Raw genomic sequence first — 25,917 nt, 5'->3', positions numbered from 1 at the left:
TTGATCTTCAAATCTTTGGGCAATTCTCCCCACCTGAGTCCACCTGTTCACCTAAACGGGCAACGGTCCCCACGCATCAGGCTTTGCTTAGAATGAAAACAGGGAAGTGGAGGCTTGGAGAGGAAGCCAGAGGCTGAGACTGGATTTGCTTTCTTTTCTGCAGACGCAGCATGGCTTCCTCGGTGGCCTCTGGGTCCTCTGCCAGTGGCATCTTTGGCTTCAGCTCTTGCGTGAAATAGTCGGGAAAAGCACTTGCTCATCTGTCCAGCGCTTCCTGGGGTCTGAGCGGCTCTGCGTGGCCCATGGTGACCGTGAGCTCTCAGGTGTCACGCGCTTGGGGAAGTGAGCACAGGGTCTGGCCATCTGGCAACAGAAGAGCCACCCTGCACTCTGGGGGTGGGTGTCTGTGCGCTGCCGATGCGGCAGCTCTCTCCTCCCCACCTGGGGTATGGTCAGGACACACGAGGTCGCCTGGGACCGAGGAAAGGTCCGGGTTCTTCCGCTCTTGTCCTCAAGTCCCTCCAGTGAGATCTGGGTGGCACAGCTGCGATCCCACAGGCCAGCGGCCAGCTTGTCCTTGAAGCCAGTGTCCTTCTCAGAGGGAGTCACCGCCGGGGGTCACAGATGCCAACGTTGGGCCGCTATGCTCGGCTTCCCCTGCTCTGCGATGGGTGAATGCATAGGAAACAGGCTTCGACGGGCACCTACCATTGGCGGTGTTAGGATCCCCTGGGGGTCTTGCAGTGTATTCCCCACGACTTACCGAACGGCATCTCCTCAAGCCCAGCACGTTGGGCCTAGTTTGACATGACAATGGAAGCTGTATTACTGAAATCAGACGGGAAGAATGTGCTGCCCGCAGGCTGTCCTGCCTGCCGCCTGGGCCTGCCCTGGCAGGTGTCCGTATGGGTGAGTCACCGTCGTGTGTCTGTGACAAAATGCCTGAGGTCGATAACTTAAGAGAGGAAATGTTACCTTGGCTCACTGTTGAGCGGTTTCAGTTCATGGTCGCTGGCCGTTGCTATGGGCCCATGGTGAGGTATCCTGGAGGGGAGCACAGGGGAAGCTGAGCTGCTCCCCCATGGCGGCCAGGAAGCAGAGAGAGGAAGGGGCTGTGACGAGAGGTCCCCTGCAAGGGCGTGCCCCAGTGACCCGCTTCCTCCCATTAGGCCCCGTGCTAAAGGTTCCACCCCACAATGGTGCCTCCAGCTGGGACCACGCCTTCCACCTGGGGGTCTGGGCACGGTTCAGATCCAAACCGTAATGCGTCTTTCCTGCAGGGTCTGCAGCGCTGGCTGCTCTGCGTTCTAGCTCCCAGCTGGCGTGTGGCTCCCAGCGGTGGGCTGGACCCGGGGATCCGCACGCCCTGTGCTGGGCCAGCCCGTGTGCGGCCGTGTAGTCCATCCTGCCCCAGGTGAGTGTTCCCCGCGCCCTCTCCAGCTGACCTGAGGATGGACAAAACCCACTGAGAGGAGAGAGGCAGGTCGCCCCATCCCAGGAGGGAGGGACCACCACCCTTCTAGCATGGACAGGCAGCTGGGACTCTGGGGGTCCAGGCGCCCAGTGGGGTGCAGGACCGAGCGGCTGACAGTGCTGCTGGGGGCCGCGTGGGGGGCTGCACACCACTGTCAACTTGGGTCTTCAGACTTGCGATTGTGTTTTTCACTCGTGCCACAGCAAAAATCAGCACTGAAAGTTGCTGCAGACCTGGAGCCTGCTGGGTAAGGGTGTCCTTCTGCCTCTGTGGGGTGGGATCCGAGGCAAAGGGTTCATCAGAACCACAGGCAGAGGGCACGTGCGTGAACTCCCAGGGGCGCCAGGGCCCGGCCTCCTGGCCAGCAACTTCCCTGCCAGGCTGGGGAAGGGCTCCCAGGAGGCTTTGCTGCACTCTGGAAAGCCGAGGTGGCGCGACGTATCTTGGATAACGAGACAGTAAAACTGTCTTTGGCAAACGACTTCGTAACCTGGCCTCACAGAGAGGCCTGGGCGTAACAAGGTCCTGCAAAAAGACTCTTGGAAAATGATACATTGTTACAGGAAAGAGGAAATGTAGCACACACAGAGGCAGAGTTAAAACTTTACACTTTACTGTTATGTATAACTAATTGGAACAAATAAAAATGTACATACTATACATTGAACAAATTAAATGTCAGTTTTTTATTACTATAGTTCATGCTAATAGCGGGCCTTTCAGGTGTTCAGGAATTTCTTTGGCTAACATTCATTGCAAAAGTACCAGATGGTGTGTAAATCTAGAGTTGAATTTGAAGGGATCCCCTAATATGTATACTATCTTTTAATCTGAAATATTAAATAAACCATGATCTTGAAAGTGCCACTATATTTTAATCTCAGCTATGCATTTCTAAGAAACCTTTCTTCTAAATTCGCGTCGTAGGAGTTTCTGAAACTATATCCCCAGGGACCAGTTCCCTGTGTTGGGGATGTCGGAGCTCATGACAGTTCCTCTCAACCTCTAGCACGCACTTGAGAGCAAAGAATCTCAAGAGGACCAGCACTCTGCAGGACCTGGATTCTTAGGAACAGACCAGCCCATCACCAGGTCAAGAGGGGTCAGGCTGTGGTGAGTCTCGCTGCTTCCCGCATGACACGGCGCTCTGCTGGCCCTTCCAGCCATCCCCAGGTCCCTGACTCGTGCAAATCTCTTTGCTCATTGTCTGTCCAAAAGGCCCCTGATGGACACGTCCAAAGGCATATGACTCATAGAAAATATGAACAGATCCGAACACGCCTGCGCTTCAGGAAAGAAACAAGAGCTTCTGTATCTTGGTAAATCGATCATTCCTGACTCTTTTCCAAAGTCACACAGAACTGATTTCTTCAGAAAAATTTCCCCCTTTCCCATCTGGATTCTGCTTCAGCTTTTGAACAAGTCCCCATGTAAATGTCTTGGGCCACGATTACTACAGAGAAAACAGCGCTGGGGTTGGATGTGTGTCCCCCTGGGGCGCAGGTGCAGTGGGCCTGGTCTCCAGTGTGGGGCATGGAGGCGGTAACCTTTAAGAGCTGAGCCTCTATGGGAAGTGTCAGGTCATGGGGCTCCGCCGCAGGAAGGGGTTAATGCTGTCTCGCCGGTGGGCTATCTCTGGAGAGAACTGGTTGTCTGAAAGAGAGGTCATGCCCGCTGCTTGCCCATAGCCCTTTCCTTTCCACTTCTCAGCTTCTTCGTGATGCAGACAACCGGCTCTCTGCCAGGACCCCAGCCCTGTGCTGTTTGGACCTTCCAGGCAAATAATTGTGAACCAAGTAAATCTTTTTTTTTTTTTAATACATGACCCAGCCTCAGGTGTTTTATTACAGCAACACAAAATGAACTGAGTCACATCAGTTCATAAACAGTGGTGTGGGCTAAACTCCATCTGCTGGTCAATCATTTTTACCAGACTCTTGCAGAGACTGTGCTCATACCTTGGTCTATACCCAACTTGTGAGTTCTGGAAGGCTAAGGCCACACACCGTGAGATACTCTGTTCTCTCCCTACATGGGGAGCATCTGCAGCTTCAAAATCAGCATCCTCGTGGGTGTGGGTGGCCTTCTGATGTGCGTGGAGCAGTGCTCTCCTCAAGACAGGGGGTTTGCTGCTTTTCCTACTGTGGGCACTGGCAGGAGCCTGGGGACTCCATCTGGATGCTGGCACTCGGCAGGGGACCCTCAATCCAACTTAAGCTCAGCATCCAGAAAGCTCCTGCACCGACGTCACCTCCTGATGCACGATCTCACTTGCAGCTAGAGGGACCATGCCAGCCCTGAAGGAGCTCCATGACCACCACCCGCCCCACCAGCAGCCCCGGTTCTGCTCTGTGACGGCTGATGGTGCTCCTCCTGCCGACCCCACTCACTGCTCCCTCAGGACCCAGGTCAGCACCTGTCAAGCTGGGCAGGTCCTCCTGGCATTTCCCACCCCACGGGGCCTGGGGGTGACGCTGGCTGCAACCTTCTACCTCGCTCTTCACATCAGGAGGAAACCACTGAAGGGCATCAAGGTTCCGGCATGCCCTGCAAGTTCATGCCAGCTTCTGGAAAGAAGAGCCACCGGCTCACCTGCCAACAGCAGCTCGACCCAGAAGTCCTCCTTCCTGTGCCTCCTCCTTCTCTGAACTTCGGACTTGCCTCTGCCTTAGAGCTGAGCGGCTGGGGCAAACCAGCCATTTCCTCCTGCCCTGCCCAATGCAGGATGCCCTCCTGTTACCCAGCACCCTGTGCGGAGCTCTGCAGACCTCGGGGCTGCCTCTGCGCTACCCCGAGCGTGCAGACCCCACCATGCCCTCTGTGGCCCCGGGACGGTTCCCATGTAGAGTCAAGGCCAGCATGGAAGAGACGTGCTCACGAGGCAGCATGACCCAGAGCCACAACCCAGGAAGGTCCTGCTGAAGACAGACGGCAGCCATGGAGCGGCCCAGGGGCTTCGGAGTGGCGGTGACGCCTACCGCACTGGCCCGGATGGCTCTGCTGGGAGTCGGGGACACACATGCTCCTGGAGGGCACTGTGAGAGAGAGTGGCTGCTGGGTTTGCTGGTGGAGGCACGTGGTGCAGAAGGTGGTCACTGAGTGAGCGGCCGTGTCAGAAGGCCCGGACCACCTCCGGGCAGCCAGCAGGACAGTGAAGACTCGCTTGGGGGTCACCGAACATTGTTATCACGCAGGGTTCCTCACTTTCCCTTCACGGTGTCCTGGGACATCATCCAACTGCCCTTATGGTTCTGTAGAGAGGCACGCACGCTCAGAACAGCCCTCCACACACTCACTCACACACATCATACACACAGGGGAGTACGTTCGATGTATGGACGCACGGCATTGCGAACAGCAGTGATTTTTATTTATTTCGGCTTTTAAATTTAAAATCCTCAGATTAGTGCAATATAATCTGTTTATTTGGGTGTTTAAGTCCAAGTTCTGTGCTTTAGACCCAGGTGGCTGTAAGTCACACGTGCTTCCGAAACAAAATCTCTCAGCCTTTCTACAAACCGTGTTTGTTCTTACTTTAACCTCTTCCAAAGAAGTGCTCGCAAACATTCTGGACATCCAAGGTCATGCTACTCCGAGAGGGGGCACGTGGATCAGGACAGATGTGATGGGCATTCTCCCTTCTATTTGTTATTCCCCTCATCTTATTGTGGCAATTCTGAATTCTTTAGTATAAAGAGAATCAAGAGCAAAACTATCTACATTCTGGGGTTAAGAAGACCAGTGGGACCTGGTAACCCAGCTGTATATACAGGATATAAATCTATCTGTACTTCAGATGTACATAGTTAATGGTAACCTATTCATTATAAATAGTAGGTTTAACTTAGATACTACAAAAATAATCATTTTGGATGGGCACATGCAATCTGGTACACTTAAACCTATTTATAAAACACGTTTTTTTTAATTTTATTTTTTGCTTTTAAGTATAAATGTTGCTATTTAGCCACTAGCTCAGTGATTTAAATGCAAACCCCAAAGTCCCCAGTTAAAAGTATAAAATCTGCTTCTACCCACTGTGGCACCCTGCTTCAAGTGTTCTTCTCCTATTAGTAAAGTCTGGATGGTTTTGTTGCAGGTGAAATACAGGCACACATCCTGTCTCCCAGTTAGCAGACACCCCTCCAGAGTCAAAGCGACCTTTGTGCCACATTTTTAAAGTATTGCAAACAGTAGGTGCCCTTAGGAGGCCCCTCTGGGCTTTGATGCTCTCCTGGAGTGGACCTGACCAAGCCTCCTCCTCACGCCTGGCCTGCTGCCGCAGGAGGACCCTGCACGGCCCAGGCTCAGCGGCCTGCAGAGCCATCTGCAGAGGCAGACGGTGTGGCCACAAAAGGCTCATTTTGCTTCTGATCCTCCTTCAAACCGGCCGCCTGGTCTGTGATGGAGGAGAAGGACAGTTGGTCATGCTCCATAATGTGAACTTGATCTTCGTCCTTGTCCTTCTTCACGTAGAACATTTTTCTGAATTTCTTCAGCTCATGCAGCTCACAGAAGGTTTCCAGGACCACCAACATAGCAATGAGGCCAAGCAGCAGGTAGCCTGCACGAGAAGGACAGCATTTCAGTGTGACCCGGTCACAGGCGAACCCAGAAACCCGTCGGACCTCCCACCCCTGCCACAGAAAAGTTACAGAACAGGTTGACAAATTTCTAGGAGAGTTTGAAGACCAGGGCTCAGCGAGGAACTGCACAGGAAAGGAAATGCAGATGGTTTACCCTCCGCCAGCTGGGATTGTTTAGAATCACAGGCTGCAAATTTTGAGGGGAAAAAATCAGAGAGCTTGGTGCCAATATGGTGTGACTTTAGACCAACAACACGGATGCTCCTCCAAGTGTGGCCTTCGCCATGAGGCCTCCGCCTCCGCCGTATCTCTCAGGTTCACAAAAAGCCTGTGGCATGTTGGGACCGCTTGCCATTCACCGTGGGCACATTGTCAAGCATGCAATATCCTCATTGTTATTCCCACTATACAGTTAGTAGTTTAGTAACAGAAATTACATTTTAAGCTAAATTAAAATTCCACCAACTTGGAAGATTGCGTAAAAAGCACGTCCACATTGTAGCAAGAGATAAATGCTATGCAAAGATTCACTACTACGTGGAAAATGGGAGAAGGGAAACTGTTGGACAAAGCGAGAAGCTGATTCGTGCAAGAAAAGAGTATAGTTAGTGGGGATCATCAGAAATAGGTACTTCCCTAAGTCGAGAAAATGAACATCAGATAATCATCTGTTATGTGAAAAAAAGTTAAGATAATGTTTATTTTGCTGTCAAATTCACAGACAGAAAAAAAAAAAAAAAAACCCTTATAACTCTATTGGCCAAGGCCACCCTAGGAGGACTGAAACTACTTGGCTCATGACCGTGTGGACCCATAACAGCATTTGGAGAGCTCCAGGTCATTATGTTCTGTGAGTCACAAAAAAGGCATATTCCAGTAATCCCACTTCTTGGAAATACATTAAAGTTCAAAAAGTATTTTGAAATAAGTGTCCACTGTAAAGTTATTTATAACACTCCCAAATTAGAAGCCACCTGAAGAGTCAACACCAGAGACAGGGAGAGGTGACAGCATGGCCCCCAAGCGAACCACAGACTCCACAGGTAACACAGGACACGAGAAGCCCTGTGGAGACACGGCTGTACCTGCCCAGCTGCCTGGCAACCCAGCGCGGCCGGTGCCCTGGGGATGCGTGAGCCAAGCCTCTGTTCCTGGTAAGCCCACAACTGAATGGAAATGTTGAAACAGACACAGTTCAACTAAGCATCCCGTGGCGTTAAGATGAGAAGACAGGCCAGGTGCATACAAGTGCCTGAGTTTCTACTCTGATTGCCTAGAAGCCACGGCTGGAGCGAGTCATGAATTGGAAGATTCTGGAGGAGGCAGAAATGGGAACTGTGTACCCATCACGACTCCACAACTGTGCATCCTGGGAAACAGGGAAGGCTCACACAGAGCAAGCAGCTTCTCCAAACGGGTGACTACATTTTCCAGGGTATTACATTAAATTTAAAACTGAAATTATTTAAAAATTTTGAGTCACTGGCCATTCGATTTTTTTTTGGGTGGGGAGTGGTACTGAGAATTGAACTCGGGGCACTATAGCCCCAGCCCTATTTTGTATTTTATTTAGAGACAGGGTCTCACTGAGTTGCTTAGCTCCTCGCTGTTGTTGAGGCTGGCTTTGAACTCGAGATTCTCCTGTCTCAGCCTCCCAAGCTGCTGGGATTACAAGCGTGCACCACCATGTCCGGCTTGAATTTTCATATCTATTTGATTTTCCCCACATAAAATTCTGAAAACATTTAACATTGGGTAACTTCTTCGAAAAGAACCAGATGGACAAATGAGATAAATGACCACTTTAAGAATTTCCTGGTAAACGGTGGCGGGCTCTACCTGAGGCCTCACTTCCTGTGCTTGCTTAATAAAGCAGAGCAACTTACTTCATTAAAAGTTGGTTATCAAGCATGTTCTGTGGGGCTTACTTTTACACCTTCAGTATAACGCCTAAACATTATTGATCAGCGATTGTAAGGTGCCAGGGGAAAACAATGAGGTAGTAAGGGTTGTGCAGAAAGAGTTCGATGGGAATCGTGGAACAGAACAGGACGGGAAGGTGGTAAGAATGGAAAATCAGCTTCTCCACCAGCAAGCGCCTGAGTGCTCGCGGCTGACCGGGGAGCACTCACACGTGATCCCGATCTTGTAGAGCTCTCGGAACTTCTGATTGTAGCCCTCTCCAGGAACGTAGTCCCCGAGGCCGATAGTGCTCAGGGAAATGAAGCAGAAATAAAAGGATTCCAGGAAGTTCCAGTCATCCTCCAGGACGGAGAAGACGGCGGCCGGGATGAAGAAGAAGCAGGACACGGTGACGAACCCCAGCAGCACAGCGTGGACGATGGCCACCACCTGCTTGGAGAAGCCCCAGCGGATGTGGAAGTAGAGGACGGGTCTGCGGGTGACATGCACAGTGACGCGCTGGACCACGGCCGTCAGGAACAGGAGGGTGAAGGGGATGCCGATGACAGAGTAGATGATGCAGAAGGCCTTGCCTCCGTCAGACAGGGGAACCGTGTGGCCATAACCTGCAGGGAAAGGCCGACAGGTGAGTGGAGGCCGGGAGTGGGAGGCAGGGGTCTGCTCTGGGACTGGGTGCTGAGGATGGAACCCAGGCCTGGCAAAGCTCTACCACTGAGCAACATCCCAGGCCCAGAAGAGCAAACATCTTTAAATGACACGTGTCTGTTGTCTGCCCTCATCCCTCAAATGGGAGAAGTGGGAGACTCTGGGTCTGGCACTGTCAGGTCAATAGGATCCATTGGTGGAGGCCAGACTCCTGGGAGGCCCACCGCTCTGTAAACGTGCCTCCGGCTCAGGACTTGCCGTCAGGTGGAACAGGAGGAGCCGCACTGGGCCGCAGAGCAGGAGGAAAGCTGAGCGCGGGACCCCCGTGCCCAGCGCTGAGGCACCCCTCTGCTCCCACAGGACCCTCGGCGTCACACCCCGTCCACCCACTTTCCAAACACATGACTCACCGGACGTCCGACCTGAATGACAGACAAACAAAGGTGTGTGTGGAGAACCAGCCCACAGAGCACAGTGGCGGGCGGGACGGACTCCACCAAGATAGGGACTCCAGCCCAGGGCGGAACGGAGGCCAGAGCTCGCGGTCACGGGTCCAGCCACGCTTCTGAGGTGTCCCGCCCATCACCCTGCTGCCAGGCACACTCGGACACCTGCTTTCCCCCTTGGCATTCCAACCATTCAAAGAATGTCTGCCACCAATTCCCAAAGAAGCATTAAAACCATTAGGACCGTGGTCACCGAGTACCAGCTTCACTTCCCAGATCTCAGTCACTCCCACGTCGCCAAACAAGGGACTCTTCCTCCAACCCATGCTAACAGGAGGCAACCCTGCCAGGCCCAGGGCTCCTGGGTTCTAGGAGCTCATGAGCAGGTCACCAGACAGCCCCAGCATGTCCAAACAAGTCAGCTCAGGACACTTGGCCAACTAGGTGCATTTTTAAAAAATGAAATCAGACTCTGAAAAAAACTGATCTGTGAATATATTGAAAAGTGGTTTCAAAATTGAATCTTGAAAATCTGTCTTGCTCAACTGTACATCCCAATTCTCTGCTTCATGCCTGAGGTCCAGGTCTATGTGGTTATTCCTTGATTATTGATATTATTATCATTAGGACCTAGGGATTGATCCCAGGGGTGCTTTACCACTGAGTTACATCCTGAGTTTTTACTTTATTTTATTTTCTATTTTGAGACAGGGTTCAGTTGCGCAGGCTGGCTTCAAACTAGTGATCCTCCCATCTTGGTCTCCCGAGTGGCTGGATTCCAGATGCGGAACACCACGCCCACCCAGCCACTTCCTTGACTGTTCTTAATCGGCTGCCCCAGGGGCGCAGTTGAGTGAACGGAGTTCTCCTTGTCCTCTGGAATCATATGCAAACACGTTCATCCAGCCACACGAGCATTTCTGTGTGGAGGCTCCAGAGCTGAGGTTCTCAGAGGAGGACCATGACCCTGGTGGTTAGGAACCACTGCTTGAGCCTCGCTTTCTGAAGCCGTCCAGTCCACGTCCGCCCAGCAGCACCAGGGAGGCCACGTCTAACTCTGAGCGTGACATTCAGAGAGGACAAGGGCAGGCTGCAGCACTGTTAGCCAGCTTTGCCTCTCTGTCCTCAGGGCGGCTTAGAGGAGGAAAGGTTGTTTTGGGGCTCGAGGTTCAGAGATCTCAATCTACAGACGGTCAGCTCCGTGGCTCTGGGCCCAAGGTGGGCAGCACATCAGGGGGCAGGGCCTGGGGCAGGAGAGCTGCTCGGCGCTTGGCAGGGTTGGGACGCAGAGAGAGGAAGTGCAGAGGGGACACAGGACAGGCGCACCCTTCTAGACTGCCCCAGGGCCCGCCTCCTCCAGTCACCCCCACCTGACTTCAGTCACCACCCAGCCTCTCCCACGAGGACGGCCTGACTCAGTCACAGCTCACGGTCCAAACCCTCACCTCTGAGCACGCCTGCATCAGCGGGAGTTCCTGGGGTACACCTCACCTTCGACCCCAACAGCACACACAATCAGGTGAATGACAGTGACAGTCTGCCAGGTAACATGCGGGTGGCATAAGGAAGCAGGGAAATGTGAATATTTCAATTTGTGGAAAAAGAATGAGACTTGTCATAAACAAAGCCACCCATGTCACAGAAACATGGGGACAGGGGAAGCTGGGATTCCATCGGGCACTGAGGAAGGTGTTCTGATGATCAGAGGTGCATGGAAATAGATTCCAGAAGCGGAATCCTATCTGACAGTAAGGAAGCCAGCTGCACAGCAGGGCACCCATCCGTTAGGAGCCGGAGCCGGACAGCACAAGGAGGTAGGTCCCGGCTCCAAAGCTGGCGGGCAGCGGGCTGCGAGGGATGGACTCGGCTTGGCAGGGATTTTGTAGAGGAAGCCCACGAGGAGCTGAGTCTGTTGGCAAGAAGCTTTAAGTCCATGATCTGATTCCTTTTTTCTTTAGCAACACTTTTAAAAAATTAGCTTTTCTATAAGTGTGACACACCTATGTCACACAGCCCACCTCTGTCCCCATCTGTCCCAATAAATGGCATGAGCCTAGCAGGGGGTAAAAAGTAAGGAAATATTCAGTTTTAAAATATTTTAAGATATCATAATTTTAACTCGATATTTGATAGGCCATTTCACTAAAATGTCAACTAAATCTCATTGACTCAAATATTGTCTCCAAGCAGCAAATAGAATCCTGCGAGACTTCAGGCTCTCTGCACAGTGGCGTTTTGTGCCTGTGATGGAGTCCCACCAGGAGACTAAGAATCGCCAGGGTGCAGACCTTCACTCAAGCCATTTTCTCCTCCTGATGTTTGCATAAGTCATTTTTGCTAAAGGAAAGTAAAGGTAAAAGGCACCCCTCACCTGTGTTGTCCACACTTCCCACGCCGGTCACACTGGGAAAGCACCCTTTGCCCTGACCACACAGCGGCTGGTTTGCAAAAGAGCCCGACGGAAGCTCTCAGCCAGTTGGACACTCAAGCTCAGCCAATGGAATGTCCACATAAACCGTGAAGCAAAGCTCATGTTTTTTAAATCTTATAACCATATTTTAAATCTTATAATTGTCTTAAAATTACAAACAATAAAAAATTTAGCAAGATTTAATAAACCGGGCACATGTGGGGTTCATTACATTTTCCTAAGGCTATTTGTGTATAACAAAGTTGGCTGAAACTTACTCCCAGACCTCAGTTAGGTCCTGGGATGAACCTCCCACAAAGTCCATGTTCTCGTGGTGTTGGCTCCTGCTCCCCGGCAGCTGGGCTCCCCGTTATGGCTACACCCCTGGGGGCCATGCATGAGGGTGGATGTGGCCAGCAGTCTCCTTCCTACACAACGCAGCTCTAAACACAGCAGCCTGACACTCTGTCCCCAGCGCTGACCTGCTAACCCAATTAGCCACACCAGACATGGGCCTTCTGGTTGTTCTGATCTCGAGTCCTCCTGATGACGTCCAAGACAGAGGACCTCTGTGGCTTCTTTGGTGCATCAGAGCGAGTCACTGATCAGCAATTTCTCCACCTGCATCAGATGCTTTTGAAAGGTGCAGTTGACCGTGGCCTATGGCCTTGAACATATAATACTCTCATTATCTTGCATTAATTATGATGAGGAACCATGTACGGGTTCCTCATTAAGTTAACTTTATACAGGTTAAATAAAAAAAGCAAACAATGAAAACTGAGAGAAGATTTCAGCCTCTGGAAGCCCCCTGACAGGATCAGGTATAAAGCTCTTCATCTGTGACTAGACCTGCTTGGCCTTGGGGATGTTAGAGGTCTCCCTGAGGGAGGCCAGGCTCTCCTCCACATCAAAGCCCCCAGGATTCTGTTCTACAGCCAGAGGTAACCCTGGGGCTGTGGGCCTTAAGTCCAAAGGCCTGAGCGCCTTGAAGGGAGGAGAAGGCTCACCGTCCAGCTTCACAAAGGCGTGGAACTCGCCTAAGCCACACAGGCACCCACCTGTCTCTCCAATTCAGTTTTTGGGGGGTGGGGAGAGGGTACCAGGGATTGAACTGAGGGGCACTTGACCCCTGAGCCACATCCCCAGCCCTCTTTTGTATTTTATTTAGAGACGGGGGTCTCACTGAGTTGCTTAGCTCCTCGCTATTGTTGAGGCTGGCTCTGAACTCATGATCCTCCTGCCTCAGCCTCCCAAGCTGCTGAGATTACAGGTGCACACCACTGCCCTTGGCTTCCGATTCATTTTGAGAGGTGAGGTGGCTAAGCGTGTGAGAAGGGCAACTCTCGATTCTCCAGCGTCCCCATCACCAGGCCATATTTGATGACCGGGAGACACACAGACTCTTCCAGCTCCACCCGGCAGCCCTATCGGCCAACAAAGCTTTGGGTTGAAGGGCTCACTCCTGGTGCGTCCTGCACGGCGATCCTTACTCCAGGATAAACGCTGCCTTTGCTCATGGGTGGCTTGGTGGGCAGGGCTCACAGGTGCTCCTGGTGACTGGAGCCCTGGCACGGCTCTTGGCATCTACAGCTGTCAGCACCCCCCACCCCACCCTGGTGTGTCAGCACGCGGCCATGCCCACAGCCCTATCGTGTGTCTGTCACACAGAGAGCCACCTTCACCCTGGGACGTGCGTGGGAAGAGAGTCAGAAGGCGACCCGAGCCCGAGTACGGCAGGAGACAGCACGCCAGGGAGGAGTCGTGTCTTCTTCTAGTGTGGCCTTTTCATTCTTCCAAAAATGTCTTCCCTCTCCCTCCCTCTGGACCACGTAAGCATTTTAGTGTTAGGACAAGAGTGAAGCAAGGTTGAAGGAGTCCACAGAGACAGAGACCTGGTTCCTGAGCCCACCATCTTGAGAAGGCTCCTGATCCACTGAGCAAAGCTGCATTTCCTGTCTGCTAACACCCCAGGTGTGCTCCCTCCCGCGCAGGTGTGCTCTCCCCCCCCCCAAGGTGTGCTGCCTCCCCCCCAGGTCTGCTGCCTCCTCCCAGGTGTGCTGCCTCCCCCCAGGTGTGCTCCCTCCCGCCCAGGTGTGCTGCCCCCCCAGGTGTGCTGCCCCCCCAGGTGTGCTCCCTCCCGCCCAGGTGTGCTGCCTCCCCCCAGGTGTGCTGCCTCCCACCCAGGTGTGCTGCCCCCCAGGTGTGCTGCCCCCCAGGTGTGCTGCCCCCCAGGTGTGCTCCCTCCCGCCCAGGTGTGCTGTCTTCCCCCAGGTGTGCTGCCTCCCCCCAGGTGTGCTGCCTCCCCCCCAGGTGTGATACCTCCCCCCAGATGTGCTGCCTCCCCCCAGGTGTGCTGCCTCCCCCCCAGGTGTGCTGCCTCCCCCCAGGTGTGCTGCCTCCCCCCCAGGTGTGCTACCTCCCCCCAGATGTGCTGCCTCCCCCCAGGTGTGCTGCCTCCCCCCAGGTATGCTGCCCCCCCAGGTGTGCTCCCTCCCGCCCAGGTGTGCTGTTTTCCCCCAGGTGTGCTGCCTCCCCCAGGTGTGCTGTCTTCCCCCAGGTGTGCTGCCTCCCCCCCAGGTGTGCTGCCTCCCCCAGGTGTGCTGCCTCCTCCCAGGTGTGCTGCCTCCCCCAGGTGTGCTGCCTCCCCCTCCTGGTGTGCTGCCTCCCTCCCCCCAGGTGTGCTGCCTCCCCTCCAGGTGTGCTACCTCCCCCCAGGTGTGCTGCCTCCCCCCAGGTGTGCTCCCTCCCGCCCAGGTGTGCTGCCCCCCCCAGGTATGCTGTCCCCCCAGGTGTGCTCCCTCCTGCCCAGGTGTGCTGTCTTCCCCCAGGTGTGCTGTTTTCCCCCAGGTGTGCTGCCTCCCCCCAGGTGTGCTGCCTCCCCCCCAGGTGTGCTGCCCCCCAGGTGTGCTGCCTCCCCCCCAGGTGTGCTACCTCCCCCCAGGTGTGCTGCCTCCCCCCAGGTGTGCTACCTCCCCCCAGGTGTGCTGTCTTCCCCCAGGTGTGCTGCTTCCCCCCAGGTGTGCTGCCTCCCCCCAGGTGTGCTTTCAGGTTTGACATGATCATCCTGCAGCCATCGGGACCCTGGGGTTTCAGTTATCCTATGGTGAGTCTCCCCAGAGGGGCTCTGGAGGAGGGTTTTACAGTCTTGACGCAGGCACTTTCCAGGTGTGGAGGCCACCCTGACAATTCAGGATTGAAACCTCTCTTCCCCTGGGAACAGTCGGGCACCGCGCACAACCCCAGAGTTAATGACAAATGATGACAGAAGACGCTGCGTACTATTGCTGAATTTCCACCATGCCCCTGCCTCCTGCCAAACCTGCAAGTAGCGGATACAGTTCTTGCGACGACCGCACACTCAGCTTTAGACCAGAAGGCTAACGTCCTCAACTCTCGCGGTGGGTGAGGTGTGAGGCCGGCAACAGCCGTTCCATTTTGTTTTATGCCACCATGTACAAGATGACCTTCACTGTGCAAAACTGCCCCTTGTGAAGTTTTTCTTTTTTTTCCCCCTTTGCCCAGTGATATAACTTCTAAGAAAAACCTACTTTCAAGGGCTGAGTTGTTAAGAGTCAATTATTTCAGGAAAAGGAGACAAAGAGAAAACATAAATGTCCCCAGGCCTACTAATCAATAACCCTTTAATTTTTCAGAAACTGGAACACCTGGTGGTCTTCAAATAACAAAGTGTGGACCCAGGACTTGCTAATACTGTTCTCTAATCAAAAGAAGAATGACGCTTAATTTGCATGAAAATACCGTGTGTATCTAAAGGATTTCAAGCCTGCCCAGGAGAGTAAGGTCCTTACTAATCACTGGAACCAGGAACCTTCTGATGCAAGAGACGGGAAACACCCCCTGGGGGACAGAGGGCTGCAGAGTGGCTGGGTGCCAGCACGCACCCTTCCTGCCACTCTCCTCTCCCCCTGAAAACACCCGCTACGCACCTGAACTCCTGGGAAATGGTCATTAGGACAAGCTCTGGCCATCCCGCCCATCGGCCAACTTCTGAAGGAACCTGACTCCCTCCCACAGGGGCTGTGGTGTGGGCTAGAGCCCAGTGTTGGTCCCTGTCCCAGGAATCAAACGGAAGCCGCACTCCTCCATTCATAGGTACTCAGACCCCTGGGAGGAAACCCCTGGCCCGCTGCCTCTGCACCCGCACCCGGACCTGGACACCTTGGGGCAGAGGCTCCTGGAACAAAGGACACTTTTGTAGCATTAAAGCCTGGACAGGAAATGGGCTGATGACCAGGGACAAGTTGGAGCACATTCACATTTAGAGCGCTGGTTCCAGCTTCCAGTGGTTCGCCCGGGCGGGCGGGCGGGCAGCTCTCCCGGGAGTGGCAGCCAGTCCTCCAGAGGGGAGAGAGGGGCGTTTATCAAGGGTCTGCAGAAGCAAGCCGAGGGGACAGTTCCGACCCGCCAGAACAGCAGGGCCCTCGTTGGCGGAAGTTGGCGAGTCCCTTCCGTTGGACTTTGGTTTATTCACGTGGGCATTTACCGTCGCCCAGACCAGGGGCCTCCCTGTTCAGATTTTTTAAAATCATTTTTTAGTTTTACAGACTGCATTTTGATCCGTTGTACACAGATGGGGCACATCCTTTCGTTTCTATGGCTGTGCACGATGTGGGTTCATACATGGACACAGGGGCACGCTGTCTGTCTCATTCCGCCATCTTTCACACCCCTGCCCCTCTCATTTCCCTCTTGGTAATCTAAAGTTCCTCCACTCTTCTCTCCCCCACCCCCACCCCATTACATGTCATCATCCACTTACCAGGTTTTTAACCCTGAGAACCACATTTCCTGAACTTGAATCCTGGCTCTGCCTCCTCCTAGCTGTGTGGCCCTGAGGAGCATCCTGCCCTGGTTCCCTGTCTGTCTGTCAAAGGGGAACACCACTGAAACAGCAGGCACAGCAACACGGCGTGTCCCAGACCGTCCCACTTGAGGTCAGCTCTGCGGTCGCCCCTTGTGACCTTACTCTGCCCCCCCCCACCTTGGGATGACTGACACACTGACTGCTGGAACCAAATATGGCAGGAACAGAAACCCAAGAAACACTGACCCCCTGGCGGCCCTTGGTCACCCTCCGGGAGGCTCTTAGAACCTGCAGCAGATGAGGGTCTGCAGGCGACATCGACGTGTGGCCACGGACCCGCCAGTCCTAATGTCTAATTAAAAATAAAATCACGTTGAACTTGTAGGGAGAGTAGGCTGACTTAAGAGATTGCAGGGCTGGGCCTGGGAGATGGGGGCCGAGCGTCGCAGGTACATTCTGGAACAAGAAACAGAAAACAGGCCCGGGGACCCCACTTGCGCACAGCCTTCCGCCCGTGATCCCCGCATCTTCTTTCCTCCTGTGGAAGCCCCTGGGAACCTGGGGGTCTTTGTTGGGAGGGCAGGAGCCCCCTCTTCTCTGGTTACCTGCAATACACCTGAATTCTTTCCCGCCTGCGCTTGTCTCCCACGCACTGGCGTTTGAGCCATCAACAGATGGACGTGGGGCCAGAAGCACCACTTCCTGCCTCGTGCAGGGGTCCTGAGGACTAAAGGGAGGGGTCCAGGTGCTGCAGTGAGCACAGCAGAGCGTGCGGAAGGTAGAGGCTTCTGCCGAGGCTGCAGATGCCTGTCCCAAGGGTCGCCGAGGTGTGAAGCTCTACAGCGACCACGGCTCTGGGCCCTAGTCAGAAGCCCTCGGCTGCCCCGGGCTCTCCTCTGTACACAGCTTGGTTGTCCCTAAGCCTCTGGAGACACCTTCCACAACAATGGCTAGAGGCTATTAAAACAGCGTCGATAAAAACTGATAAAGAAAAATTCTGAGAAGTCCTAAATTTCACCAGAAAGGCTGGAGGGTGGAAGAGGCATAGGAAGTTAGTTAGCTGCAGGTGGAAGCAACAAAGAGTATTTATGTTGAAATCTCGACTGAACCGATCATTGTCGCCGCCAGTGCCACTACACCCTGACTTAATGTGTTACCACTATTGACCCCAACAATCCAGGAGCGATGGACGCTCCTCCTCAGGAGCTGCCCTCCCGTCGGGCCTCCCCGGCCTCACGCTACCCACCCAGATTGCCTACGGCCAACGTGGCCTTACTCACGCTTCATACGAACGCTCCGGAGCTGCGCCGTGAGCCGCTGCCCAGCCGCTGCTTAGCCCTGCTGCTGGGAGCTGTGGTAACTGTCCCCGGACTCAGTCCTTTCTTTCTGGCTAGCATCTGTAATGGCTCAGTAAACCCTTCTAGGTCAGACGTCCCTCAGTCTCAAGAGCTCTGGTTTAACACAATTAAAGGCCTGATGATGTTAGTGGATTCAAATCTACCTGCTCACCACTCAAAAGTCAGTACTCGGGAGATGAGAGTCGGTAAGAAGAAAATCAGATTTATTCAACAGCCAGTCCTGAGAAGATGAAGGGACATCGTCCTCAAAGCTCTGCCTCAGGGAGCAGAGGGTACACAGGGCTTTTAAGAATAGGGAACAGGGGCGCAGGGGACAATGAGCAGGAAGGTCCTGAGCCAAACCGACCCTTCATCAAAAAGGACCTGCATTTTCTTTCTCCTCTGTCAGAATATCCAAGGGGGCGGGGAGTGGGAAAACTGGTGGAATGAGTTGGACATCATGACCTAGGTACCTGTATGACCACACAAATGGTGCGACTCCACATCATGTACAACCAGAGAAACCGACAGTTCTGCTCCATTTGTGTACGATGAATTGAAATGCATTCTGCTGTCATGCATAACTAAATAGGACAAATAAAAATTAAAACTAAAAAAAAGAATATCCTTGAGATAACAGTTCCTTTCATCTCTGGCCAGTCTCTATAATTCTTCAGTCAAACATATTTCCCTGAGAGCTAAGCATCTTTTCATGTTAAAGAACAGGATTAGCAAATCTTTGGCCCACACTTTGATGCTATCTGAGGACTACCAGATGTCACGGGATCTGTAAACCCAGAGATAAGTTACTGATTAGTCAGTTTTATGACTTGTGTCTTTTTAGTTCCTTTTCCCGGGAATAGCTAACCTTTCAGTTAATCATTAAGATACAAAAGTGTCTTTGCCTGGAGAACAGGAGAGAGCAAAAGACAACAGGTTGAACCTGTTAGGTGGCCTCCAGCAGACATGTCACCTACGGCTCAGCTAGTGGGAGACCAATCTTGCTCAGCGGCCCGACCTCCAAAGTCAGTAATTTTTAAAGTCACCGACAGGCAAGTGAAGCTGGAGGGCTTATTTAGGGTTTCCCTTGGTTACAACACTTAGCAATAAGCTGAGATATAGGAACTCTGTGCCGTAGTGTGAGAGGACATTAATGATCCCTCCAAAAAATCCAAATGCTTCCTCTCTAGGTCCCACCCCCGTCATTATAAACTGACCCAATATGGCGGCTATCCACCACAATCACCTATCCAGAGTGGACAACAGCAGATTCCCATGACTAAAGGGGGTGAGAACTACAGGTCTCTTCTAAAATCTCTCTACTTGGAGGTTTGTTACAAGGAGAAAGGGCACAAGTGTCCACCCGCCTGTTGTAAATGCAGGTGCTTCACATTCTCGGGCACTTCAACAAATACCTACTGGAAGTGGATTGTTGTGAGTGAGACACACATTCAGGTGGAGCAAACACGTTTGTGTCTTCCCACAATGTTGGAATTTGCTGAATAACAATAAATTCACAGGCTACTCCACTTTGAGTGGAGGTGGTTTGTTGAATACTTGTGGACCACCTGCTTGTCATAAGCTGAGCAAACACAAGTTCAAACCCAATCTTAATTACTAACATCTGTAACGCTCAAGTCACACATCACACTTTACACGCACACAAATTATCTACACACATTAAATAACATACATATCGATACATAGGTCTCTCTATGTCTCTATCTCTGTCTGGGTTGAGGAAACGTTCAGGGAGCCCCGGGGTTCAGGAGGCTGAACTGAGAGCAGAGGCAGAGAGCAGCTATGAGCGCGGAGTCAGCGATGGTGGTCAGACAAGGTCACCATCCAGTCAAAGAACCCGGGCAGGCTGCAGAGCCGTCAAAGCGCAGGAGCTTACTTTAGGCCAGAGTCTGGACCGAGGCTGTTCCGGAGCCTCGACTTGGAGCGAGTCATGCAGGGTCCTCATGGCAGGACACACTCAACTCTGCTGAACCCCAAGGACAGAGATTCGGGTGTTCCTCACTGTGGTGATCTTCCTGGGCGAGGGTGGCAGCCAGTGAGCAGGTGGTGGGGTCAGAGTGCCCGCATGTCCAATCTCAGGGTGCTCCTCCTGCAAGGGGTCTCCATTCAGTGACCTGGTGTGCCAATAAGCTCACAGATCTGGTTTTTGCCATATGCATTTGATTCGCCCAGGCATCCACGTGCTTCTGATTCATTCAATAAGCTCACAGATGGTCCCTTTTATAAGCAAGATGGATTTCTTTGTCAGTTTGTGCCTTAAGGCTGGGCAGATGGTGGTTGTTTAGTTGACAGACAAGGCGTAGAGTCAGCCCAGCCCAGCCCTTAACTCAGAGTGGAGGAGCTGGTGACCCACCACCGCTTTATGAGGCAGGGTCGCAAGGGTGGGTGACCACAGAGGGCCTCAGCAGCTCAGCGGGCGCAGCCTACTCTCCTCACTAATTCCACTACATCTGGAAATGAAAAGTTCCAAAGTTAAGCCTGGAGCGCCCAGTGGGACTAAAAATGTTAACCTCTGAGATGCAGACGCAGGAATGCAGCTTTTCATTCCGACAGCCTCTGGTAGGAAATTCGAGACTCTCTTTGCTGTCGAGGGCCCTGCCTTTGTGCAGAGGGTACTGAGAGTGTGCTTTCCCACTTCCAAACTGAGGCCGGAGCCCAGGCACTGAGAAACATCCGGATAAAGCCAAGCGTGACTCCTCAGTTCTAAGTCCTCACGTTGGTTGTGGTTTCATAATGTCCTAGAGGGAGGAGTCAAGACCTCAGAATGTCCTCAGCACCACGAGGCCCCGATGGACACCACACACTGCAGAGCATGAGCAGGCGACAAGGGCAGGGCCTTTGCCTCAGAATCTCTCCATCCACAGGCCTGGGAGGACCCACTGCCCTCTCCCTGGGAGCACAGCTTTGCCCTGGGCTTCAGTTCGTGTCTACAGAGGCTGACTGGGCCAGGCCTGGGGTGGAGCAGATGTGACCCCTCAGCGAGAGCAGCCTCCTCCAAGACAGAGCACGGGCACTGCACCGGACTCCATCGGCGGCAAAGTCCTCACGAAGATCTAAAGGAGCGGGGCGCGGGCCCCACTCTGGAAGAGTATTTGGTTCACCAGAGGCAGCGTGACTCTGCTCCCACTCGCTGACATGCTGGACTGTAGGAGGCCAGCGGGAGCAGGGTCAGGAGAGCCCACCCGCCCGCTCGCTGCGTTTCCTCCCACGGCCCTGTTCTGGCTGGGGCTCTGCTCTGTCCAACCCAGGCGGCCACCCCCAGACGCACATTAGAGATCCCCACTGGCTGCCCGCGTCTGGGTCAGAGAGGACCTGGATGTGGCTCAGGGTACCCCAGCCCTCCACTCAGTGCCTGAGTCGTGCGCTGCCCACTCCTCCTTCCGACCTGGCCCCACGCTCACGTGCCCATGGCCTCTGGCACCTTCCCCTCACTGCTCTCTACCACAGAGCCAGATGTCCACATTGTTCCTCTCTGGTCTCCCCAGAAGGCAGGATGGCCACAACACAGAGGCCCAGCTAATGGCAGGGACCTGCAGACCTGGAGAGAAGCAGTTTGGGAGACTTAGTTCCTTCCGGTCTTTACCACAGCGGGTCTACAGCTGAGCGGCCACGTGAAGCTGAGGGACTGGCATGAGGGCCAGGAAGGGGCAGAGGCAGGAAGTGACCTCGACACCTGCAGCTGCTGACCGCTGGCCCCAGGAGAGGAGAAAACCACAGCTCTCCCATGGCTGCAGCCACTGTAACTTGGGATTTTGCTTGTTCAACTGAAAGGCATCTAAATTATCAGGCACCTGCATCATAGTGCAGGTGCTTCCCTGGGATAAAAGCTGCCTGGTGACTGGCAATTCACCTCTGGGTCTCAGGAGGTGGGCAGTGAGCCCAGAGGCAGGGGACGAGGCCACCCTGGAGGGCAGCACTGAGCAGCGGGTGCCCTTCTGAGGTCTCGGGAGACGGCGCCTGCAGGTGTGAAGACCCCTGGAGGCACTGCCCCACCCTGGCTTGGTGTTCCAGCCGCATGGCCCTCTCCCGCCTTCTCACCCAGGATCACTGCCATTTGGACATTAAGTACCGGGCCGTCAGCCTAATAGAACCGTTTAAATTAAATGTCTTGTTTCTGCAGTGATGGAGCTGGATTTACCCTTAATCCAGAAGACTCCAAGGCCCCATTACATTCTGACCTTCTGTGTCCAGATGCAGAACCCCCCTTGCGTGCGTTTGGAGGAAACCGCTACAGTCTGGACTTTGAAGGGCCCCAGGACCCCAGTGAGGCTCTCTTGGGAGGTGGAGCCATGAAGAGCTGGGGCCCAGGGGGCGGTCCCGGGCCTGGGGGGGCGTGTCCTGGAGCAGGTAGTGGACCCAGCTCCTCCTCTCCTTTCCCGTGGTTCCTGGCACAAGGAGAGCAGTTCTGGTCCATCAGCTCCCTGCAGGACATGCTGCCTCACAGGCCCAAAGCAAGGGCCCGGTGGCCACCCACTGAGCTGCCACACACTGCCCTGCCGGGCGCAGTGGCACACACCTGTAGTCCCAACAGCTGGGGAGGCTGAAACAGGAGGATCGCCAAGTTCAAGGCCAACCTCAGCAACTTAGTGAGGCCCTGAGCAACTTGAGATAAAAACAGACTGGGGATGCAGCTCAGTGGTTAAGTGCCACGGGTACCTCCCAAAATAAATCAGTAAATATACCCCTCCTCCTCCTAAATTGGTCACTGCAGGTTTCTTGCTACACTGACAACATGCTGACTAACAGAAGCCAAATATTTCTCCTCGAAATATAAAGGTATCTTGCACTGAAGTAGATCACATGCCAGGGGCTCTCTGCCCTCTGATCCCAGAACAGAGAGTCACAGGATGAAAGGCCTTGCCCCCTTCCCTCTGCCCTTCCTGTGAGAGGGCAGGGTGCGAGTGCTGCACCTCAGTCCCCTTGTCGGCTAGAGAAGGGGCGGGAAGAGCTGCCAGCCAACTTCCCGGGAAGGCACTTTCCCTCATTTTCCTGCCTCCGTAGCTGGAACAGCTTCTCCTTTGTCCTGCCTCTTCCCTAAAAGGCGCTGTTCTCTGTTGAAGTACCGACTGAGGCAGGCACCACTGGGCTGACAGTTCTCCTCTGGGGCGCGTGTTGTACGTTCGGTGCACTTGCTGATTTTCTCTTGTTGATCTTTCTATTGTTACAGGAATCTCAACTACAAACCGATGTGTGGTGAGGAAAACTGGTTTTCTCGCCTTCATTTTGGTGACTCAGATGGGACTTTCTGAGATGTTCCTCTTGCTCTAGGACCTACAGAGGGGTCCTGGGAAAACTAGCAGAAGCCACCTCCATGCCACACCCTCCTGCCTCCGGGCCTTTGCCCGGCAACCTCCCTACCCATGCACCTGGCCGCCATTTTCCCCAATGTCAAGTCTTGGTTCAGACGCCCTCAGCTCAGAGAGGCCCGCGGTCACCTGGTAACATCCCCTGCGCCCTCACCTCCCTTCACGGTTTCACTTTCCTGTATGCGACCACTTTCTGTGACGTATTCCACATTCTCTTGTGTTGGCCAGGATCATTCTTCCTTCTAGAAGGAATGTTCCACAGTGAGCACTTCAGTCCACGCTGTTTTCCACTGCTTCGGGGCAGCTAGAAACCAGCCTGGCACGCGACAGCTGCCCCAAGGTGCGCCATGTGAGGATGATGGCAGAGTGGACAAGAAGACCCCACGAGCTTGCCTGCGCGTGGCAGGTGGAGTGTCGCGACCTCTAATAGCAGTCATGGTCCCGCTGGCCTGAGCCCTCAGCTCCCTCTAACCTCTCGAGCAGGAGCAGTGAGAACCTGCCCTGTCCTGGGACCAGACTCCGGCTCCTTAGGGCCAGGCGGTGCCTGCTGGTCCTGTCACAGGGGGCTCGAGGTACCTGTGTGCCTTCCGCTTCACAATTAAACCCGTTGTTAACTGAGCTGTGCTGGGGAGACACAGCCTCGGGTACGTCACACACAGGACATTATGGGGAAATGATCTGTGTTTTCCACTCACAAACTGATCATTGCTATTAACAAAGCATTGAAGTAGCTCCTGAATAGGAAGGAAATGCGGGTACTCACTGCTTGAGCCGAGTACTCCATTTTAAAAAGTCGGCCTGAACAACGGCACTCTGCACCCGAGAACGGCTTCTGTTTCAACAGGCTTTCTTGTTTGGGAGCTGGGCCAAGGCTGGAAGCCTTGTGTTCAGTCAGGGTGATAACACAGCAGTGGAGCTTTGGAGAGAAGCGACCGCATGTGTGGCAAAGTGTTCTGGCTCGCAGAGCGGTCACACCAGCCCTGTGCCTCTGCGGGCAGCAGGCAGACAGGCTGCACCTGCCTCCTCCAGGAGTCCGCCCCGCTTCCCTCACTCACCGACTCCCAGGGAGCACAGGGCCCGGTCCTTTGTGACCGCTGCTTCCCTGGCGAGCACTTAACTCAGCCGGCGTGGCCGACTGCTCCTGCAGGCACCACCGCCCACAAGCCTTCCTCTCCTTCGCACGGCCATTGTTCTCTCGGCTGTCCGTCACTGTGACACACAGGTGACCAACTCACCAAGAACAAAGGTTCACTGTGGCTCACAGTTTTGGAGTTTCCAGTCCATGGGGAGTTGGCCCTATTGTTTGGGGCCAGTGCCAGCTCCTCGTGACAGAGACGTGGCAAAGCAAACTTCCTAGCTCGTACCCCGGCAGCAATGGAGAGGGGAGAGACGGGGTCCCAGGATCCCTTCCAGGCCACGGCCTCCACGACCTGCCTGCAGACCTCCGTGAGGCCCCACCTCTGAAGTCCCCAGAGCCTCCCAGCTGCACCAAGCTGGAACCCAGGCCTTCCAACCAGGGCCCTGGGCCCTCCAGACCCGAACCACAGCCGCCATCAGACCTGTGGACTCCATGCTCCCAGCGCTGGGGCACAGGGGTTGCCCTTATCCTGCCACCCCAGCACCTCCCAACAAGGTAGACATGGACTCTCCAGCTTCCTTTTCTGCAAAACAGGGCGTGAGGTCTGCCCGCGCTGGTCGCAGCAGCAATCAGAGGGAATGTGAGCAAGGGCCATGGAAGCCCCGAAGACCACGTGGGAACACGGGCATCTCCCTGGGCGTGTCCACTCCTGTTCTCGGCCACTACCCAGCACCAGCTCCACGGTTTCTCACAGCCAGGTGATAATAGATGAATAACCGGAAAGACTGCTTCCCTGAGGCCCTGGAATAGCGGGAACCGTCCCTCCTCACGCCAAGGGCGGAAGTGGTTCTCGCCTGGCACCCACCGGGACCACAGGGGGCTTCCTCCTCCAGCCGCTGCTCAGCATGCCTCCATTAAGGCCCAGCCCAGACAACAGCAGGGCTGGCCCCGGCGCCAACACGAAACGTGGCGTCTGAGACACTAGCAGCCCCCAGACTCGGCCCTCCTCGGACGGTCTGCCAGCTGAACACTCACAGGCGTGGCTGAAACGCCAGGCAAGTCACAGCGACTGCGTCTTTCTCTGCAGGACGTGCTACCTGACACGGGCTGCAGATTCCATCTCTCAGAGTCGGCCACTTGCAGAGTAATAAGGCCGAATATTCTTGGAATTGACAATAGTTCCTGAATCCCTCAGGAAAACGGGCATTTTTACTGGGCTACCAACGTTCCCCATGATGCCACGTCCAGCGGGCTTCAGCTGAGGTGCTGACCACGTGGAAACGCCCCGGGAAGAACTCCCCGCACCCTCGGAGGCAAGCTCTCCTGCGGTCACTGATGTGAATACATAGGTTTTTACGGACTTTGTCGTAGTGACCGCCAGCTGCTAAAAACGCAGTGGACGAGAGCCAGGGTTGGTGGGCCACCAAACAAGGACCCCCACGGACTCTGGTCCATTCATCGACACTGCCATGCCACCTGCCAAACCCGCTAACAACCTATTCTCATTGCTGTCATCAGGCAAGGTCGTGACTTACGGCTTCAGATTAGAGCTCATATTTTTAAAGAAAAAAAAAAAAAGAAAACAGGACAAGTGTATCTGTGTGTAAGTGAACTCGCACAGGACACATCAGGGAAATGATGGCCGTGGGCAGCAGCCCTCAGGGCAGAGCAAGAGTCCCTGCAGCCAGTGGACACAGCATGCATTCACCGTGCTAGGAAGCTCCAGGCAGCTGCCTCCTGCCACTGAGAGACAAAGCCCCACACGGGGTTTCTCCAGCCAGCAAGCAGCACAGGAGGGGCGGAGTTCGGCAGGTGCACCTGGCCACGGCGTCTTGGGTGGACACATTGGTTCCCACCACAGCC

The 25,917-nt window shown here is 54.2% G+C and overlaps 1 protein-coding gene across 1 annotated transcript in view; it reads right to left on the bottom strand.

The window, feature by feature from the left end:
* Positions 1–5,402: 5,402 nt before the first annotated feature.
* Kcnk1 (potassium two pore domain channel subfamily K member 1) overlaps positions 5,403–25,917 on the bottom strand; it is a 33,809-nt gene continuing 13,294 nt past the window's right edge. The window contains exons 2-3 of the mRNA XM_047520553.1: positions 8,193–8,588; positions 5,403–6,038 (exon numbers count right to left, since the gene is read on the bottom strand). Coding sequence (XP_047376509.1) covers positions 5,782–6,038; positions 8,193–8,588 — 653 coding nt within the window. The 3' untranslated portion in view covers positions 5,403–5,781. The remainder of the gene's footprint in view (positions 6,039–8,192; positions 8,589–25,917) is intronic.

Source organism: Sciurus carolinensis, chromosome 12 (assembly GCF_902686445.1).
Source record: "Sciurus carolinensis chromosome 12, mSciCar1.2, whole genome shotgun sequence".
Classification (NCBI taxonomy): domain Eukaryota; kingdom Metazoa; phylum Chordata; class Mammalia; order Rodentia; family Sciuridae; genus Sciurus; species Sciurus carolinensis.
Note: the sequence above shows the minus strand (reverse complement) of the source record. Positions and strands in the feature narration are given on the sequence as shown.